The 20,738-nt window shown below is 40.1% G+C and overlaps 3 protein-coding genes across 6 annotated transcripts in view; 2 read left to right on the forward strand and 1 right to left on the reverse strand.

The window, feature by feature from the left end:
- LOC133545393 (zinc finger protein 501-like) overlaps nucleotides 1-5,575 on the reverse strand; it is a 399,721-nt gene extending 394,146 nt beyond the window's left edge. The window contains exons 1-4 of one of the 3 annotated variants that reach the window (XM_061890929.1): nucleotides 5,371-5,575; nucleotides 3,169-3,391; nucleotides 2,411-2,500; nucleotides 1,145-1,342 (exon numbers count right to left, since the gene is read on the reverse strand). In XM_061890929.1, the coding sequence (XP_061746913.1) occupies nucleotides 1,145-1,342; nucleotides 2,411-2,500; nucleotides 3,169-3,391; nucleotides 5,371-5,523 (664 nt within the window). In that variant the 5' untranslated portion in view covers nucleotides 5,524-5,575. The remainder of the gene's footprint in view (nucleotides 1-1,144; nucleotides 1,343-2,410; nucleotides 2,501-3,168; nucleotides 3,392-5,370) is intronic. The other 2 variants (XM_061890930.1, XM_061890933.1) reach the window with 2 other exon arrangements.
- The window catches only part of LOC133545390 (gastrula zinc finger protein XlCGF57.1-like), a 179,611-nt gene that overhangs the window by 130,499 nt on the left and 28,374 nt on the right, over nucleotides 1-20,738 (forward strand). The window lies entirely within an intron of this gene.
- LOC133545436 (zinc finger protein OZF-like) lies at nucleotides 5,680-15,496 on the forward strand. The gene is made up of 2 exons (XM_061891038.1): nucleotides 5,680-5,818; nucleotides 11,492-15,496. Exon 2 carries the CDS (start codon nucleotides 11,623-11,625, stop codon nucleotides 13,051-13,053), a length of 1,431 nt encoding a protein of 476 aa, XP_061747022.1. The 5' UTR covers nucleotides 5,680-5,818; nucleotides 11,492-11,622; the 3' UTR covers nucleotides 13,054-15,496.

The following is a 20,738-nucleotide window of genomic DNA, read 5'->3' on the forward strand; positions in this document are numbered from 1 at the left end:
CGACACGTGGAGAAGCAGCAACAGAGATGACAAAGCACGCCCCTCTTCCTCTGCTTCAACCTGCAGTCCCAGTGATAGTGCTGGTGAGTAACTAACGTTAAATGCTGCCGGTTAATTTCCATATCTGCTCACTTGTAGCCTTTTGGTTAAAATAACGTTACCTCTTATGTCAACCAGGACTGCAGTAATGTTAGCTAGACAAACGTTACCTAAGCATAGTCAGTGGCTAACGGTAACGTTAACGTTAGCCTTTTTGTATGTGTGATAACGTTAACGGTATCTTGTAGCCTACACCACTACAGAGTTTGCAGGTGTGTCTAGCAAACTAGCGCTTTCAAGATGTGAATTAAGATAATGTTTACGTTATTCTTTTTTAGATGATGACATTCATGACAGCCAGAGTGACCAGGGCAGTGTTTGCTCTGTAGCACAGAGCGTTAACTCATTTACCATAGCGAGGTATAACCATTTACCATGGTGAGGTATAACCATTTACCATTGCGAGGTATAACCATTTACCATGGCGAGGTATAACTATTTACCATGGCGAGGTATAACGCAGAGCACAGCAAGATGAGTGAGGAGGAGAATGACAACATTACTCGCAAGCTAATGAGAATGATGGTGAAAAATCTCCTCACCTTCAACTTAGTGAACACGGACGAATACAAGTAGGTTAATAATTGTATTTTGCTGACATGTAACGGAGCAAAAAGTAAACAACGCTATTACGCTGAGATGTGTATTCAAATGTAAAGTGCTGTACAATACAAATGCGTGCAGGATTTTCCCCTGCATGTATTTTTCTTAGGTGGCCCACTTAAAGGGGCACAAACAGTCAATATTTATTTATTTATTTTATTTTTTCCTTAAAAAATAAAAGTGAGCTTTTGTCAAACCAAGTATTGTGTATTTTTCCATACATGACAACCTATCTGGATTCGATGAGAATCGTTTTAATAAGAGGATTCGATAATGGCATCGAAATCGATAATTTCTTAACAAACATTATCCCTATCTATGAGCATGAAGTGATGAAACTACTTGGATGAGAGGACAAAGGTCTTGTAAAACAAAGTGAAGAGTCCAGTTGTGATGGATTGAATGCCCTGATAATAAAATTATATGTGGATGGTGTGCTTACTTGGACTGTGATGAAGCTGTGAGGACTCAGGTGCTTTGTCTTCATGCTCTTCAGTCTTTACAGAGACAACAGTCAGTGGAAACTTGCTGAGATCAGCCTCCTCCTGCCCTAGAAGACACTCTCCCTCCTCTTCCTCTTTAATGTGGGGGGGCTGTGGATCCTCCTCTTCCTCTTTAATGTGAAGGGGCTGCTGGAGGTCTGTTGGGTAAATAAATTAATCAGAGAGAATATAAATAGTTTTGGACTGACACTGTTAACACATTGATATTATTTGTGTTCTGAACGTGTGTAGCAAAACAACCACTAAAAACACGGGAAATACCTACTGATTTCCTCAAATTAATTCAAAAGTGGTAGAGTGAGTACAATAACCGACTTGGAAATTTGATGAGGGGCAATTTTAAAAGTTTTTATAAGTACGAGGCAGCATTGATTGAGGCATTCTTAACTTCACTGATGTAAAGTATGTAAACATTGTATTCTGTATATGGTCTATTACACCTACTCTTTATATCTAAACTTAACCACAATATTATAATGACATTGTCATTACCATAACTTCTATATTATGGAAATTTAAAAAACAATCTAATTCCAAAATCACTAAAAAAAACACTTATGGTATGTTTTTGTTATCATGGAAAATACGTTTTGGCGGTCATCTTGTTGTCTGGGCCAAAAGGAACTTTTACCCAAACATGTTTTGCTATGTGGTGTTTTATGGAGTATCTCCATCAACAATTCCTCTTTAGGAATTGGAGACCATCTACGACACGCTGCCGGAATGTCAGTCACCTTTATGTTCTTTTAATAAATCGTGAGGGGATAGCAAGTCCATTCTATGTGTCATACTTGATCATTTCGCGATATTGCCATATTTTTGCTGAAAGGATTTAGTAGAGAACATTGACGATACACTTCACAACTTTTGGTCGCTGATAAAAAAGCCTTGCCTTTACCGGAAGTAGCAGACGATGTGCGCGTGACATCACGGGTGGTAGGGCTCCTCACATCCTCACATTGATTATAATCATAGCCACCAGCAGCAGGAGCGATTCGGACCGAGAAAGCGACGATTTCCCTATTAATTTGAGCGAGGATGAAAGATTTGTGGATGAGGAAAGTTAAAGTGAAGCACGAGAAAAGAAAAAAGAAAAGGCGATTGCAGTGGGAGCAATTCAGATGTTATTAGACACATTTAATTCTGGAAAATCCCTTATCTGCTTATTGTGTTACTAGTGTTTTAGTGAGATTATAAAGTCATACCTGAAAGTCGGAGGGCTGCGGTGACCGCCAGTGTCCCGGATGGAAGCCATGGAGGAGCAAAAAAAGTCGTAGCTGCCTCTTTGATAGCTGCTGCAGGATGACGCAAACTCCAATCAAGTTTCGGTAAGAGCCGACTTAATATCACAACTTTCTCACCCCAAAACTTGCTGGTTGACATTTGGTAGAGAAACATGTTTGCTTGACCACTCTGCTCCATAGTAAATCTTCACAACAAACAAAGAAACACCGGCTGTGTTTGTTTTGCTAACGACAGCTGCAATACACCGCTTTCCACCAAAAGCATTCTTCTTTGTAGTCTCCATTAATAATTGAACAAATTGCAAAAGATTCAGCAACACAGAAATCCAAAATACTGTGGAATTATGCGATGAAAAGAGACGACTTTTAGCCGTGAGTGGTGCTGGGCTGAAACCAATAACGTCACAAGCACGCGTCAACATAAGCGTCATCATTCCGCGACGTTTTCAACGGGATACCTCGCGGGAAATTTAAAATTGCAATTTAGTAAACTAAATTATTATACTAAAGTATTGAAATGTGTTGTAATGTTAAGATTTCATCATTGATATATAAACTATCAGACCGCGTGGTCGGTAGTAGTGGGTTTCAGTAGGCCTTTAAAGGGGCTTTAAAGGCACAATAGAGGACTACCATTACCTATAATGTTAGCCGCCTTGTACTAACAGTGTTTAACTATTTAGCATACATATTGGATGACATCTAAATGTTGTGCTTACTTGGAGTGTGATGAAGCTGTGAGGACTCAGGTGGTTTGTCTTCATGCTCTTCAGTCTTCACGGAGACAACAGTCAGGGGAAACTTGCTGAGATCAGCCTCCTCCTGCCCTAGAAGACACTCTTCCTCCTGAGTGATCCACACTTCCTCCTCTTCCTCTTTCATGTGGGGGGGCTGTGGATCCTCCTGCTGCTGAAGGGGACGTTCTTTTTGACGAGCGTTCATCTGTTGGACGTCCGCAAGACAACACAAACAAACTTCAGCTCAGATGTGTCAAATACTTTTTCGTCTATCAAATATAATACTTTCCAAGAGGACTGACACCACTTTGGGGTGATGTTCTTCTACACATGGAATAATCATCAGTTATTGGTTATTATGAATTGTGTAATTTATCTTGTTTTCTGCATTTACATTAGTTATTGATAAAAAGTAACAACTTATAAAAAACCTCCTGCTGGGATTTTAATACCGTCATGACTGCATGAAGTCAGTCTGCACGTATAAAAGTTTCATTGTGCTGCAGCATCAAGTGACGCCAACTCGCTCCTCCCACTACCAACCTACCAGCCAACCTTGACGTGCACCTCCAAAATAGTCCCACCTCATGTCAACGGTGACCAGGACTGCAGAGCTGTGATTAGTTGGCTTTACTTTTACGCGCAATATCCTCTCCTTGTTCTTCCTTCTGCGAAAGCAACATTTTTAACCCAACAGAAAACAAACAGAAGTGCAGCGAAGCACGTGTAACAAGTGCCAGCGAGTGTGGCCGTGTGATAGTATGTTGGTTGAACCTCACCCACACCTTAAGAAACGTGCTGGTGTGAGAATATCTATATATACAAATATATAAATATATACATATTTTTTGAATATTTGGGTGCCTCATGATTTGACTCTAAACAAAATATTGATGCAAATTCATTTTGTGTGCAGTATATTAAAGCTATTTTTAACATTTAACATTTATTTAATTAAACATTTATTTTAGTCTGACTGAATAAGCATCGGTCGCTTACAATTGTGCAAATAGTGTATTTGTAATAACAAACATCAGTTGATTTAATTTCCATGATATGTCCGCCCAAATGCAGCTGAGATAAGCTCCAGCACCCCCCCTCGCAACCCCAAATGGGGACAAGCGGTAGGAAATGAATGGATGGATGTTATCAAGGTAATATAAGTGCGTGCAAACAACATAATTTGTATTTATTGCTAACAAATATAGCACCAACACAAAGTAGACTAATGCAATGTATGTGTCATACTTGCCAACACTCCCGGATTTTCCGGGAGACTCACGAAATTCAGCGGCTCTCCCGAAAACCTCCCGGGGCAAATTTTCTCCCGAAAATCTCCCGAAATTCCGGCGGAGCTGGAGGCCGCGCCCCCTCCAGCTCCATGAGGACCTGAGTGACGTGTATAAAGAGCGTGTCTGCCCAATGACGTTATAACTGTAGAATGATCAAGGGCGAGTTCTTGGTTTCTTATGTGGGTTTATTGTTAGGCAGTTTCAATAACATCCTCCCAGCGCAGTAACAACACACAACAATAACAGTCACGTTTACGTCTACAGGCGGTTCGTCTGTCGTAAACAGCATGTGACACTCTTAAACAGGACAATACTGCCATCTACTTTACATGCACAACACCTTCAGGCCACTTCAACCCTTCCTCCTCCATTCACATCCCATCTCCCGGATTGTAAATAACCTAATGTAAATAACCTAATGTAAATAACCAAATGTATTTCTAATGTATATACTTGTTCTTATGCTATCTGAATTCACTATGTTCTCTGCTGGCTGTACATATCCTACTAAGTAAGACCTACACTGTTTCAATGTCCATTTCTCTGTTGATGCAATTGTTGATAACTGAAGTACTGATATCAACCAAAGTTCCTCATCCCACCCCCGGATTGTAAATATTTCAATGTATATACTATGATGATTAACTTGTGTGATGATTGTATTATGCTGATAGTATATATTTGTACAATGAATTGATTAACGTGGACCCCAACTTAAACAAGTTGAAAAACGTATTCATATAATTCTCATAGAGAACATTTAAAAAACACTCCTAAAAAAAAAAAAAACGCTAGTATTTGTTACAAAGGCCTGCTAACGCTAGCACGTTAGCTTCGAACAACATATCAGGTGAATAACATAAATCCTATCAAAATATATAATTTCTATTACCTCATAAGCCGCGTGTAGAAGAGAGGAGTGGAATATATTCTTCCTATTGTTACACCAGCAACTCTTAAATGGGAATTTTGTTGTTCTGTGGCCGAGCGAAGGAGGTGTGCACCACTCACTATTGTCCCAGTGAAACACGTGTTTGGTCAACATTTGTTCCGTGGTTGAGAACACCTCGAAGACGTCACACAGGAGGAAGACCAAAACAAGATGGCGTCTGGCGGAGAATACGTTGTTTTGGTTATTATGGATTCTAGGTCTTAATTACAACGTACATGTGCACATGTGTGTCGTTTAACAGAGTAAAAGTCCTTATTAATTGTTTGTATGCGGATACATTAGTCTGAGTGCACTTTGACGTGCTACCCTAGCCTGCTGGTTAGCTTAGCTTGTTAGCTGCTAACAAACAGAGGCGGAAGTGATCGACACATCAAAGCAGAGATCCAATGTAAGTGTAAAGTGTTTTTATTGTGTGAACATGTCTACATTACAAATGATGTGCGTGTTTTGTGACTTAGCGACTAACTGCTGCCGTTGAAGAAATATTTGTGATTTTAGAAAAATAAAAAAACGATAGCAGAGTACAAGGAGGAATTTTGTCCAACAAAAGAGGAGAAGGAGGGACAATATCAACTACTGGACGCTGTTTTCAAGAAACATCAAGTTGTGTTACACATCCATCCATCCATCTATCTACTTCTGCTTATCAGAGGTCGGGTCGCGGGGACAGCAGCCTAAGCAGGGAAGCCCAGACCTTCCTCTCCCCAGCCGCTTCGTCCAGCTCTTCCTGGGGGATCCCGAGGCGTTCCCAGGCCAGCCGGGAGACATAGTCTACCCAACGTGTCCTGGGTCTTTCCCGTGACCTCCTACCGATCGGACGTGCCCTAAACACCTACTTAGGGAGGCGGTTGGGTGGCATCCTGACCAAATGCCCGAACCACCTCATCTGGCTCCTCTCCATGTGGAGGAGCAGCAGCTTTACTTTGAGTTCCTCCCGGATGACAGAGCTTCTCACCCTATCTCTAAGGGAGAGCCTTTTTTTGGCCGCTTGTACCCGTGATCTTGTCCTTTCGGTCATAACCCAAAGCTCATGACCATAGGTGAGGATGGGAACGTAGATCGACCGGTAAAATGAGAGCCTTGCCTTCCGGCTCAGCGCCGCACCGATCCGCCTGTCAAACTCACAATCCTCTCTTCTCTCACTCGTGAACAATGCTCCTACATACTTGAACTCCTCCACTTGGGGCAGGGAACTCCACCCTTTTCCGGACGGGAACCTTGGACTCGGACTTGGAGGTGCTGATTCTCATCACAGTCGCTTCACACTCGGCTGCGAACCGATCCAGTGAGAGCTGAAGATCCTGGCCAGTTGAAACCATCAGGACCACATCATCTGCAAAAAGCAGAGACCTAATCCTGCAGCCACTAAACCGGATCCCCTCAACGCCTTGACTGCGCCTAGAAATTCTGTCCATAGAAGTTATGAACCTCCTTGGCGGAGTCCAACCCTCACTGGAAAAGTGTCCGACTTACTGGCGCCAATGCGCACCAAGTTCTGACACTGATCATACAGGGAGCGGACTGCCACAATCAGACAGTCCGATACCCCATATTTTCTGAGCACTCCCCCCAGAACTTCCGGGGTACACGGCCGAATGCCTTCTCCAAGTCCACAAAGCATATGTAGACTGGTTGGGCAAACTCCCATGCACCCTCAAGGACCCTGCCGAGAGTATAGAGCTGGTCCACAGTTCCACAACCAGGAGGAAAACCACACTGTTCCACCTGAATCCAAGGTTCGACTATGCGGCATAAACTCCTCTCCAGTACACTTGAATAGACCTTCCCGGGAAGGCTGAGGATGCTTATACATATTGACACAAATATATAAAAAACACTAACCTTATGACAGGTGCTTTTGCAATTGTACGATTTGATCTTTCACAACAAGGTTAAATCACCATAAATGATTCCCGGGCGCGGCACCGCTGCTGCCCACTGCTCCCCTCACTTCCCAGGAGGTGATCAAGGGGATAGGAACAAATGCAGAGGACACATTTCACCACACCTAGTGTGTGTGTGACAATAATTGGTACTTTAACTTTAACTTAACTTAACCTAGTGGCCACAATAATTCATTAAGTCAAGCTCATGGCTCAGAAAGTTGAACGCTGCGGACACGTTTGTTACTAGATACTTTCATCACATTTCTGTTTTAGAGACTTTGTGTACGTATTAAGCAACTATAATTATTTGATATGCTTAAATGTGCTGTTTTAGCATAGCTGTTGTGTAGCTGCTAGCTCCTCGTAGTCTACAGCAGGTGTGTCCAAAGTGCAGCTCATAGCTATGTTTTTAACCGACAACGGGGAGTGGTGAAAATTTGGTATTTGTGTGTCGGTCCAATCAGCATCAGCCACGCCCTGTTTCGTCATTGGACCTAAGTCTTTGGCTTGGTAGGCGGGTACGAGTCTACCAAGCCAGGTGGTACGAGCACGGAGGAGCCTTTGTGGTGGTGTCGCAGCTTGGTGTTCGTGCCGTCAGGTAACACCAGGAAGGGTCCTTCTGTGCAATATTGACTGGTGCTTTTTTTCTCCCTGGACCCTGACTTCATATCTGGTGTCGTCCTTCAGACCTCGGCCAAGAAACCATGTAAACAGTGGCAAGAATGTGGGCGATAAGAGTGTATGTGTTTGGGCATGAACTTGCACCCAGTTTCAACTGGAACTCAGGACATATGATTAGTTGCACGGCCTATTCTAATCGATATTAAACATTTCTTAATCACTTCACCCTTCATTATCTTAATTACATCCCAACTTTAGCTACTTGTAAAAATTTGTGACTTATCCTACGGTGGAAGAGGGGTTAGAGCGTCTGGCTCACAATACGAAGTTCCTGCAGTCCTGGGTTCAAATCCAGGCTCGGGATCTTTCTGTGTGGAGTTTGCATGTTCTCCCCGTGAATGCGTGGGTTCCCTCCGGGTACTCCGGCTTCCTCCCACCTCCAAAGACATGCACCTGGGGATAGGTTAATTGGCAACACCAAATGGTCCCTAGTGTGTGAATGTGAGTGTGAATGTTGTCTGTCTATCTGTGTGGGCCCTGCGATGAGGTGGCGACTTGTCCAGGGTGTACCCTGCCTTCCGCCCGATTGTAGCTGAGATAGGCGCCAGCGCCCCCCGCGACCCCGAAAGGGAATAAGCGGTAGAAAATGGATGGATGGATGGATTATCCTAGTCCATTTGTAAATAAAGTGTTTTTCTAAATTATAGTGTCCTCACTTTAACCAGACAGTCATTAGGACAAAAGACCCTGCGAGGACTTTGCCCTTTAAAAGGGAAAGCCAAAAAGGACAGTAGTAAAATGAATTCATCACATTTACCTTGAGGCATTTTATTATTAATATATTATGTTCTTGTTACTTGGGACGGTATAGCTCGGGTGGTAGAGTTGCCGTGCCAGCAACTTGAGGGTTCCAGGTTCTGCCATCTTAGTCACTACCGTTGGGTCCTTGGGCAAGACACTGTACCCACCTGCTCCCAGTGCCCCCCAAATTGGTTTAAATGTAACTTAGATATTGGGTTTCACTATGTAAAGCGCTTTGAGTCACTATAGAAAAGCGCTATATAAATATAATTCACATGATATCTTGTTGTTCTGTTTTCTAATTTCAAGGGGAACTGCACTTCTTGGAATCATTCACAGTCCCTATGTAAGTTCAAGTTTTGGTCCCAGCAGTAGTACCCCACTATGTGTGGTTAAATTATCCTCTGCATTTGACCCATCTCCAAGTTCACCCCCTGGGAGGTGAGGGCATGGGAGGCCGCACTCGGGAATCATTTGGTGATTTAACCCCCAACCCTTGATGCTGACTGCCAAGCAAGGAGGCAATTGGTCCCATTTTTATAGTCTTTGGTATCACTCGGCCAGGATTTAAAATCACGACTTTCCAGTCTCAGGGCAGACACTCTAACCACAAGGCCACTGAGCAGGTCGATTTAACTTTTGCAAAAGTTAGCTAACAATTGAGTCATGGGTAGCCGCTCTATTCTGCCTATAAAGTGCTCTAAATAACATCCTTAAACCCCCTTCAACATTTTAAATACATACTTTAAATATATATGTAATGTAATACCATTCTTAATAACATGTCATATTTACATATCTTTCTCATTTTAAGCACACAATGTCTGCTCTCACTGAGATGCTGACTGATGGGATGTTCATATCTTCCCGTTTAGATGAAGAATTAATCATCACAAAAAGGGTTAAAAAAGGGTGGGTGCAAAAGAGCGTATTTTTGTGTCTTTCTTGCCATCCCCAGGTCTAAGTTGGATGTCAAAGTTGACCAAGTTCTTGGTTTATGTCCACAACCTTCTACTACATTAGTGAGAAGCATGATTTATAATCTAGAATTAGCTTTCACCATTTTAGAGGCGGGAAAGCAGCTCAGTATGTCAATATAGCAGCATAAGCTAATTACTTCTGTGATCAGTGTGCCGCTAAAAGTAGGTCCTTAACGTTAGCGCTTATAATAACAACATCGCTAATAAAGTGCTCTAAATAACATCCTTAAACCCCCTTCAACATTTTAAATACCTACTGTAAATACATATTTAATGTAATAACATTCTTAATAACATGTCATATTTACATATCTTGCTCATTTTAAGCATACAATGTCTGCTCTCACTGGGATGCCGACTGATGGGATGTTCATATCTTCCCGTTTAGATGAAGAATTAATCATCACAAAAAGGGTTAAAAAAGGGTGGGTGCAAAAGAGCGTATTTTTGTGTCTTTCTTGCCATCTCCAGGTCTAAGTTGGATTTCAAAGTTGACCAAGTTCTCGGTTTATCTCCACAACCTTCTACTACATTAGAGAGAAGCATGATTTATAATCTAGAATTAGCTTTCACCATTTTAGAGGCGGGAAAGCAGCTCAGTATGTCAATATAGCAGCATAAGCTGGAGTATTGTTGGCAGTTTTTGGATGTTTTTTGGAGGACTTTGTGGGTCTAATAGAGGAGCTCTAATTGACTCCAATGTTAGCTGATTTTTGCTCACGTTTATTTGCTATTTAAAATTCATAAAAGTTTAAAATATATGTCTTACATAAGGATTGTGAATGATAGGCGACATTTTAAAAAAGTGCAGTTTCTTTTGAATTTGTCAGATAAGTAAACAGTCCTTCAAATGAAAGATGTAAAACAATTGAGTTTTTTAATAGATATTATCCACTATGAAGTTACAGTAAAATTAAGCACACAAGGGAAAGTACATTCATATACACATGAAGTACACATATGTGTACGAATCATGTTAACCACCAACATATCGTCTTGTTCTCCTAAAGCCAATATCGAGTATATTTTAGTGAGCTGACCGTATCGTCACACCCTTAATTAAAAGCACACCAACCCCATGACATGACACTTCCACGTGATGTAGAACAGGAGTACAACATTTTAAACATACGCACACATCTGAAGAATATAAAAAATAAATATATTTGGTGAGCCAAACGAAATTACTCGGCGAACCAATGTTTGGTATGGGCGATATGACCTCAAATCTATATCCTAATAACAATATATGTCACGATGTATCATTTGGTATATGAATAATAATAGAAGAATTTCAAAGCGGGTTACAAAGGCTCCTAATTTGACAGCTGACATATGCAGTAACACATAGTGTCATTTCTAATTGTATTATTTTGTCGAAACAATTATTATTATTAACATACTTGTTTATTTACTGTGAATATCTGGTTACTTTATTTGAGAAAAAATTACTGGAAAGGATGTAATATTTTACTGCATATTTCAGCAAATAAATTCAGAGCCTGTGTAGCCTGTTTTCAAAATGGTTCTATTAGTATTTCTATTTGAAATTATGTATCGCAAAATCAATTTTAAACCATATCGTTCATCCATGTAAAAAGTCCTGTCGTCCTGATTTTTTTTCTTTTCCTTTGAAAAATGTTGTAAAGAGCAGCGTGTTCGTGCGTCACCGAGATTATAGACATTTCATTCGATAAATTGTTTTTCCCAAGTGCATGTTAAAGTACTGAATGTATTGTGTTACTGAGCAGAGATGGTGTGTTTGTCTTGCAGACGTCTGTGAAGAACATCTTTACCCTGAGCAACAGAAGTGGAGCTTCAGGAAGCGGACGGAGGAGCCACAGCGCTCCCACATTAAGAAGGAAGAGGAGGACCCACTGACACCCCATTTTAAAGAGGAAGTGATGGATCCACTGAGCCCTCACATTAAGGAGGAAAAGGTGGATCCACTGACACCCCATTTTAAAGAGAAAGTGGTGGATCCACTGAGTCCTTACATAAAGGAGGAAGAAATGGATCCACCTACACCCCATTTTAAAGAGGAAAAGGAGGACCCACTGACACCCCATTTTACAGAGGAATCGGTGGATCCACTGACCCCTCACATTAAGGACGAAGAGGAGGACCCACTGAGCCCTCACATTAAAGAGGAAGAGGAAGAACACAGCATCAGTCAGCAGGGAGAGCATCTTGAAGGACTGGAGGAGGTTGATGTCACCAAGATGCCAGTGACTGGTGTCCCTGTGAAGAGTGAAGATGATGAGGTCAAAGGTGAAAGTGAGGAGAAGAGAGAGGCGGAGCCTCCAAGCAGCAGCTCAACACAACACATGACAACAGAAGCTGATGGAGACCACTGTGGAGGATCACAAGCAGACAAGCTCTTAGCTCCACTATCAGATAGTGAGGACACAACGTCACACTCTCCTGACACTGATGATGAAGACTCTAAAGATGATAAGACATGTGACACTGACAACACTCACTTCAAATGTTCTTACTGTGACAAAACTTTTAAATATTCTGGTGATTTGAAAAGACACATGAGAATACACACTGGAGAAAAACCCTTTTCATGCTCAGAATGTGGTAGAGATTTTAGACTAAAACAAATGATAAAAGAACACATGAGAATACACACCGGAGAAAAACCTTTTTCATGTTCAATCTGCGGTAAAGATTTTACTCAAAGGTCACATTTGAAAGTACACATGAGAATACACACTGGAGAAAAGCCTTTTTCCTGCTCAGAATGTGGTAAACATTATACACAAAGGCAAAATTTGAAAACACACATGACAACACACACTGGAGAAAAACTTTTTTCATGTTCAAACTGTGGTAGAAATTTTACTCAAAGGCAAAATTTGAAAACACACATGACAATACACACTGGAGAAAAAGCTTTTTCATGTTCAATCTGTGGTAAAAATTTTACTCAAAGGCAAAATTTGAAAACACACATGACAATACACACTGGAGAAAAAGCTTTTTCATGTTCAATCTGTGGTAAAAAATTTACTCAAAGGCACGATTTAAAAATACACATGAGAACACACACTGGAGAAAAGCCTTTTTCATGTTCAATCTGCGGTAAATATTTTACTCAAAAGCCCCATTTAAAAACACACATGAGAATACACACTGGAGAAAAACCTTTTTCCTGCTCAGAATGTGGTAAAAGTTTTGTAATAAATCGAAGTTTAAAAGTACACAAGAGAACACACACTGGAGAAAAACTGTTTATATGTTCAGTATGTGGTAAAAGTTTTATAGTAAGACGACAATTAAAATTACATATGATAAAGCACTTTGGTGAAAAACCATACTGCTGTTGAAGCTGCAACAAAAGCTTTTGTCACCGACAATCTTGTACAGTACACATAAGAAACCACACAAGAGAGAAAGTGTTGAGTTGCAGTGTGTGTGGTGAAAGATTCTCTTCTAAGTACCAGTGTGAGAAACACAAGTGTGCTGGTGAGAACAGCAGCAGCAAATGAAGATGCAGGATTTGAAATAAACTGTCAAAACTTTAACTTTGACTTTCTAACAACATCAGCACATATAACATGTGGGACATCATTGTTGTGTGTGTAACACAATCTTGTTAATATGATTCTAACATTTATAGATTAGACACTTCAGATTAGTGCTTTTATTTCAGTCAAGTACATGAGTTAATATACACATTTGTGTACTTTAAAATGAACAGAACAATTTGACTGAAAGGGTGAGAATAAACAGTACATAAAATATGTCACACACAGTAAACATTGTATGTGTAGATATTCATTATTCACTTTTATACTTATTCATAATAGGGTTTTATATGTTTTTTGAATAATGAGGTTTTACATATTTAATTTTGTAATTGTAAATGATTCCATAGATGAACTCCTTTATATGATGTACATATTTGTTTTACATGAGTTCATACCTTTGCTTTTGAGTACACATAAATCCCTCTTAGTTCATATTTACTGGTTCACATCTGAAACATCTCCTGGACCACTTCTGGAAGCATATTATTATTTACTTTATACGTCATTTGAACAGTTGTCATTTATACAAAATCATTTACTTTTAAAATGTGTGACTTTATAAATCATTTTTTGGGTCTCTAGAATCCAGTCTACTAATTATCTTTATTACTCTCTTTTGTAATATGAATATTGTTTTGTGATTGTTTTATATGTATGTCCCCAGACTTTTATGCATCAAACAATGAATGTTTCAACTGAAGTTGGGTACAATAATTGTAGTTAATATTTGTAAGTATGTATTTTATTCTATTTCGTATTGCACTCCATTGTTTAATTGTTTTCTTTATATGACTTACATGTAGTGTCCAGCTTACTTCATCATCTATTTTAACTCCTAAAAATGTGATTACCTTAATTCCTTTCATTTCAATATTATCCATCATAATTTGTGTTTTACATTTTTACAATCTCCAATTATGATGTATTTAGTTTTATTGAATGTCGAATTTATTATCTACCTGTAAAAATGTGTTACCTATTCTAGTCTATTTGTAAATTAAATTGTTTTCCTAAATTATAGTCTCCTCACTTTATCCAGGCAGTCATTAGGACAAAAGACCCTGGGAGGAATGTGCCCTTTAAAAGGGAAACGTATTCACTGTGGCAGGACAGTATCAAGATGAATTGATCACATTTGTATAATCGGCTATGAGGCATTTTATTATCATTGTACAGCCCCTACCTTTGGGCTGATACTGAGGGCGACTGTGTTGACCAGTTTGACGCGTGCAAATGATTGAATGTCCTGTACTGTAGAAATGTGTTCGGCTGCGAACCGATCTCACTGGATCGGTTCGCAGCCAAATGTGAAGCATCTGTGATTAGAATCAGCACCTCCAAGTTCGAGTCCAAGGTTCTCGTCCGGAAAAGGGTGGAGTGCCCCGCCCCAAGTGGAGGAGTTCAAGTACCTCTGAGTCTTGTTCACGAGTGAGGGAAGAGTGGATTGTTTGATTGACAGGCGGATCGGTGCGGTGTATGCAGTAATGCGGATGCTGTATTGATCCGTTGTGGTGAAGAGGGAGCTGAGCCGGAAGTCAAAGCTCTCAGTTTATCGGTCGATCTGCATTCCCATCCTCACCTATGGTCATGAGCTTTGGGTTATGATCGAAAGGACAAGATCCCGGGTACAAGCGGCCGAAATAGGGCTCTCCCTTAGAGATAGGGTGAGAAGCTCTGTCATTTGAGAGGAGCTCAAAGTAAAGCCGCAGCTCCTCCACATAGAGAGGAGCCAGATGAGGTGGTTCGGGCACCTGGTCAGGATGCCACCCAATCGCCTCCCTAGGGAGGTGTTTAGGGCAGGTCCGACCTGTAGGAGGCCACAGGGAAGACCCAGGACACGTTGGGTAGACTATGTCTCCCGGCTGGCCTGGGAACGCATTGGGATCCCCCGGGAAGAGCTGGATGAAGCGGTTGGGGAGAGGAAAGTCTGGGCTTCACTGCTTAGGCTGCTGCCCCCGCGACCTGACCGCCGATAAGCAGAAGATAGATGGATGGATGTGTAACACAACTTGATGTTTCTTGAAAACAGCGTCCAGTAGTTGAGATTGTCGCTCCTTCTCCTCTTTTGTTGGACAAAATTCCTCCTGTACTCTTATCGTTTTTTTTTCTATCATCACAAATATTTCTCCAACGGCAAAAGTTAGTCGCTGAGTCACCAACACTCACATCATTTGTAATGTAGACATGTTCACACAATGTTCGAAATAAACTCAAACTCAATAAAAACAATTTACACTTACATTGGATCTCTGCTTTGATGTGTCGATCACTTCCGCCTCTGTTTGTTAGCAGCTAACAAGCTAAGCTAACCAGCAGGCTCGGCTAGCACGTCAAAGTGCACTCAGACTAATGTATCCGCATACAAACAATTAATAACGACGTTTACTCTGTTAAAAGACACACATGTGCACATGTACGTTGTAATTAAGACCAAGAAACCATAACAACCAAAACAACCTATTCTCCGCCAGACACCATCTTGTTTTGTTCTTCCTCCTGTGCGATGTCATCGAGGTGTTCTCCACCGCGGATCAACTGTTGGCCAAACACGTGTTTCACTTGAACAATAGTGAGTGTTGCACACTTCCTTCGCCCAGCCACAGGCCATTCTTCTTCTTCTTCTTCTTTTGTTTTTATGGCGGTTGGCAAGCAACCTTCTGGTGTGCATTACCGCCACCTACTGTAATGGAGTGTGGACCGAGGTGGATCCCTACTCTATATTCTTTTACTTAACCCAGTGTTTTTTAAATATGTGTATATTGCTTTGTGTCCTATGTTTTCTGAATGCAATCCTAATATATCTCCCACTTCTAACCTAATATTTTCTTTTGCTAACTTATTTTCCAGTATTTCTCTTTCTCTATTATATTTCCTACATTGTATTAAGACATGGTCAACATTTTCTATCTGGTGGCAAAAATCACACAGTCCTGTCGTATGTTTGCCTATCAATTTTAGTGAACTATTTAGATATGTATGTCCTAATCTCATTCTAGTAATAATGTCTTATTCTTTCCTATTTCTACCCCCTCCTCTCATTACACCTACTCTCCTCTGGACTTTGTAAAACTCTCTACCTTTTGTTTCCTTATTCCAATTATCCTGCCACTTTTTTTTGTGTTCTATCTTAATTATGCTTTTCACTTCTTCTTTACTGTGCTTAATCTCCATGTTTACTCCTGTTTTAGTGGTTGCTTGTTTTGCGTATCTATCAGCTAACTCATTTCCCTCAACTCCTACATGAGCAGGAACCCAGAGAAATGTTACCACACCTCCCGCTTTATTTATTCTGTAGATTGCCTGAACTATTTAATAAACTATATCTAGTCTTGTTTCTGCTTTCCTTGCTTTGTTTTCCTCTATCCAGTTAACTGCCATATAAATTGCTACCAATTCCCCCGTAAAAACAGATAGTTTATCATTAATTCTTTTATTCAACACTATATTTCCTCGTGGGATAACTGCAGCAGCTCCTACTTTACTATTTATGGTTTTTGATGCATCTGTGTATATCATGATATTATCAAAAAACATTTCCTCAATCCATTGTTCTATTTGGTAACTATTTAAATGTCTATTCTTCAGTAATTGCATGTTTACCTTTGGGTTGTCATACATCCACAGTGGTATTGCAGGAATTGGTACTGTAGGGCTAACTTTAATATTGTCAATTTGTGTTTTGTTACATATATCTCCTATTATCCACCCAAAACTATTCATTTTTTTCTTCCCTTTTTCTTGGCAATTTATTAGCACTTGACGGGTTGGATGTCCTTGCTTGGATCCTTTTAAGTTTGCCCAATAAACTGCTTAGAGTTGATCTCTCCTCATGTCCAAAGGTTTTTCATTCATTTCTACTTGTAATGCTGCCACTGGAGTAGATTTAGTAGCTCCACAACATAATCATGTTACTTGACTCCATTAGCAGTCAGCAAAGTGCGTACCCTGAGGGCGTGCACATCATTGCTGGGGACAAAAAAGGCTACCCTCTTTTGATTTTAGCTCTGCGTTCAATACCATCCTCCCCCAAAGACTGGTGCCCAAACTGACGGGGCTGGGACTGTCTTCCTCCATCTGCCACTGGATCCTGGACTTCCTGACAAATCGCTCTCAGAGGGCGGGAGTAGGCTCCCCCCTCTAAGCATCCATCAGCATCAGCACCGGCTCCCCCCAGGGCTGCGTACTAAGCCCCCTACTCTACACCCTCTACACTCATGCCAGCAATACCACTATTAAGTTTGCAGACGACACCACAGGAGTGAGACTCATTTCCTGGAGGGATGATTCTGCCTACAGCAATGAAGTAGAGCGGCTGACTGGGTGGTGCAGGGAAAACAACCTGGTCCTTAACACTACCAAGATGAAGGAGCTGATCATGGACTTTCGGAAGTAAAAATACGATAAACATCCAACCACTGTACATCAACGGGGACTATGTGGAAAGCGTCTCTAACTTCAGGTTCCTGTGCATCCAGATCGAGGAAAACCTGCTGTGGAGTGCGAACACTTCAGTGACCATCAAAAAGGCATAGCAGAGACTTTACTTTCTGAGACTCCTCAAAAAGAACCACCTGTCACAAAAACTGCTTGTGTGCTTTTATTGCTGCTCAATAGAGAGTGTGCTGGGATACTGCATATGTGTGTGGTATGCCAGCTGCACGGCGGCAGAGACAAATGCACTTCAGAGGGTCATAAAAACTGCCATGAAGATCACTGACTGCTCTCCTCCCTCCCTAGATGAACTGTACAGTGCCAGGTGCCTCCAAAAGGCCCATCATAAGGCACCCATCTCACCCCGGACATAAACTTTTTGAACTGCTGCCCTCGGGCAGGAGATACAGGACAATAAAATGCCGGACAAGCGGATTCAAGAACACTTTTTACCCGGGAGCAATAGTGTCGCTGAACACAAGTCATGAAAAAGAACGACTGTGCATGTGAACTGTGCGCTTGGTATTTTTATGTATATTATGTATTTTTATCTATTTATCTGAGTACCATATTCTTATGTTTTTATGTGTTATTATGAATGTGCACTAAATTAGTTTGCTTGCAATTTCATTGTACAATGTACTATGACAATAAAAATATTATATTCTAACATTTTAAACATACACACAGGAGAAAAAGTGTTGAGTTGCAGTGTGTGTGGTGAAAGATTCTCTTCTAAGTACCAGTGTAAGAAACACAAGTGTGCTGGTGAGAACAGCAGCAGCAAATGAAACTGCAGGATTTGAAATAAGATGTCAAGACTTTAATTTTGACTTTCTAACAACATCAGCACATTTAATATGTGTGACATTGTTGTTTGTGTAACAATCGTTTTAATATGTTCTTACATTTATAGATTACATAGTTTGAAATATGTAAGTAATTCACATTTGTATTTCTAATTGTTAATAATCCCATTGATAAGCACCTTTTATTTGATATACATATTTGCTGGTTCACATCTGAAACATCTTCTGGACCACTTCAGGGAGCATATTATTATTTACTTTATACATCATTTGAACAGTTGTCTTTTATTCACTTTTCAAATATGTGACTTTATGACTCTTTAGTTGGGCCTCTATAATATATTTTATTAAATATCGTTATTACTTTGTATTATGATGATTGTGTTGTGATTGTTTTATATGTATGTCCCCAGACCTGTATGCAGTATAAAAGTGAGAGAAAATGGCAGATTTTTTTTATGGAAGGATGGTTTTGTTTTTACAAACTTACATTTGTGGATATATAAAATGAATCCAGTTTTGTATTTTAAACATTTTTTATGTTTTGTTTTTTTTTCTCCCTCTTTAACATCCCCAAAACAACATCAATATCAGTCAAAGTTTGGAGTGTCAGGCAAAAGCCAGTATTTTACATCATCCCACAGAGATTTACTTTGCATACATTCATGAAATAAACAGTTTAATATGTTTCCCTATCACAGAACGAACAAGTGTTGTCTTCAATTGCAAAACAACATACTAAAAATTATTTTAAGTGGTCAATTCCGTCTTACCTTAGGAAGAATGTAAACTTTCAAGTAATGAGTATGTTTTTTTTTCCAGAGAAAATACAGTAAAGAAGAAATAGTAAATAATTAAAAAGAATGATATACTGTAATTCAAATATTTTGAATGAAACCCTTTTTAATTTTTATAATTATTTGTATTTGCAGGTCGTACTTAATGAAATCTTCAAATAATAACATAAGTTTATCAGTCAATAAAATTTGAGGTTCAGACTCATGTTCGGCAAGCTAAGAATAATAATAATAACTGCTATAGCAGCCGCAACATTAATGCTGCCAGAACGACAACTCTTGCTGGCCTACTGCCCTCGGTAATGGCACCATTCCCAAAGTATGTGGCCTCTATTGATAACCTCACTAACAACTTTAAGGACGCCCTGCGCGAAACCATTGATAACATAGCACCGCTAAAGTTAAAAAAGGCTCCAAAAAAGCGTACCCCGTGGTTTACAGAAGAAACTAGAGCTCAGAAATTATTATGCAGAAAGCTGGAACGCAAATGGCGCACGACTAAACATGAGGTGCACCATCAAGCATGGAGTGATAGTTTAATAACTTATAAACGCATGCTTACCTTTGCTAAAACTAATTATTACTCAAATCTCATCCGCCTTAATAAAAACGATCCAAAATTATGTTTAGTACAGTAGCATCGCTAACCCAACAAGGGACTCCTTCCAGTAGCTCCACCCATTCGGCAGATGACTTTATGAAGTTCTTTAATAAGAAAATTGAACTTATTAGAAAGGAGATTAAAGACAATGCGTCTCAGCTACAACTGGGTTATAGTAACACAGATACGACTGTATATACGGCGGATACTGCAAATATCCAAAATAGTTTCTCTCGTTTTGATGAAATAACATTAGAAGAATTGTTACAACGTGTAAATGGAATAAAACAAACAACATGTTTACTTGACCCACTTCCTGGGAAACTGATCAAGGAGCTTTTTGTATTATTAGGTCCATCAGTGCTAAATATTATAAACTTATCACTTTCCTCGGGCACTGTTCCCCTAGCATTCAAAAAAGCGGTTATTCATCCTCTTCTTAAAAGACCTAACCTCGATCCTGACCTCATGGTAAACTACTGACCGGTGTCTCCCCTTCCTTTTATTTCAAAAAATCCTCGAAAAAAATTGTTGCAGAGCAGTTAAATGAACACTTAGCGTCTAACAATCTATGTGAAACCTTTCAATCCGGTTTCAGGGCAAATCACTCCACGGAGACAGCCCTCGCAAAAATGACTAATAATCTATTGCTAACAATGGATTCTTAAGCATCATCTATGTTGCTGCTCCTCGATCTTAGCGCTGCTTTCGATACCATCGATCATGATATTTTATTAGAACGTATCAAAACACGAATTGGTATGTCGGACTTAGCCCTGTCTTGGTTTAACTCTTATCTTACTTATAGGATGCAGTGCGTCTCCCATAACAATGTGACCTCGG

This window comes from Nerophis ophidion, linkage group LG28 (genome assembly GCF_033978795.1).
Source record: "Nerophis ophidion isolate RoL-2023_Sa linkage group LG28, RoL_Noph_v1.0, whole genome shotgun sequence".
Classification (NCBI taxonomy): domain Eukaryota; kingdom Metazoa; phylum Chordata; class Actinopteri; order Syngnathiformes; family Syngnathidae; genus Nerophis; species Nerophis ophidion.

What these genes read in the sequence shown, in the direction of transcription:
- LOC133545436 (XM_061891038.1), top strand. Translation starts at nt 11,623, where the DNA reads ATGGATCCACTGAGCCCTCACATTAAGGAGGAAAAGGTGGATCCACTG.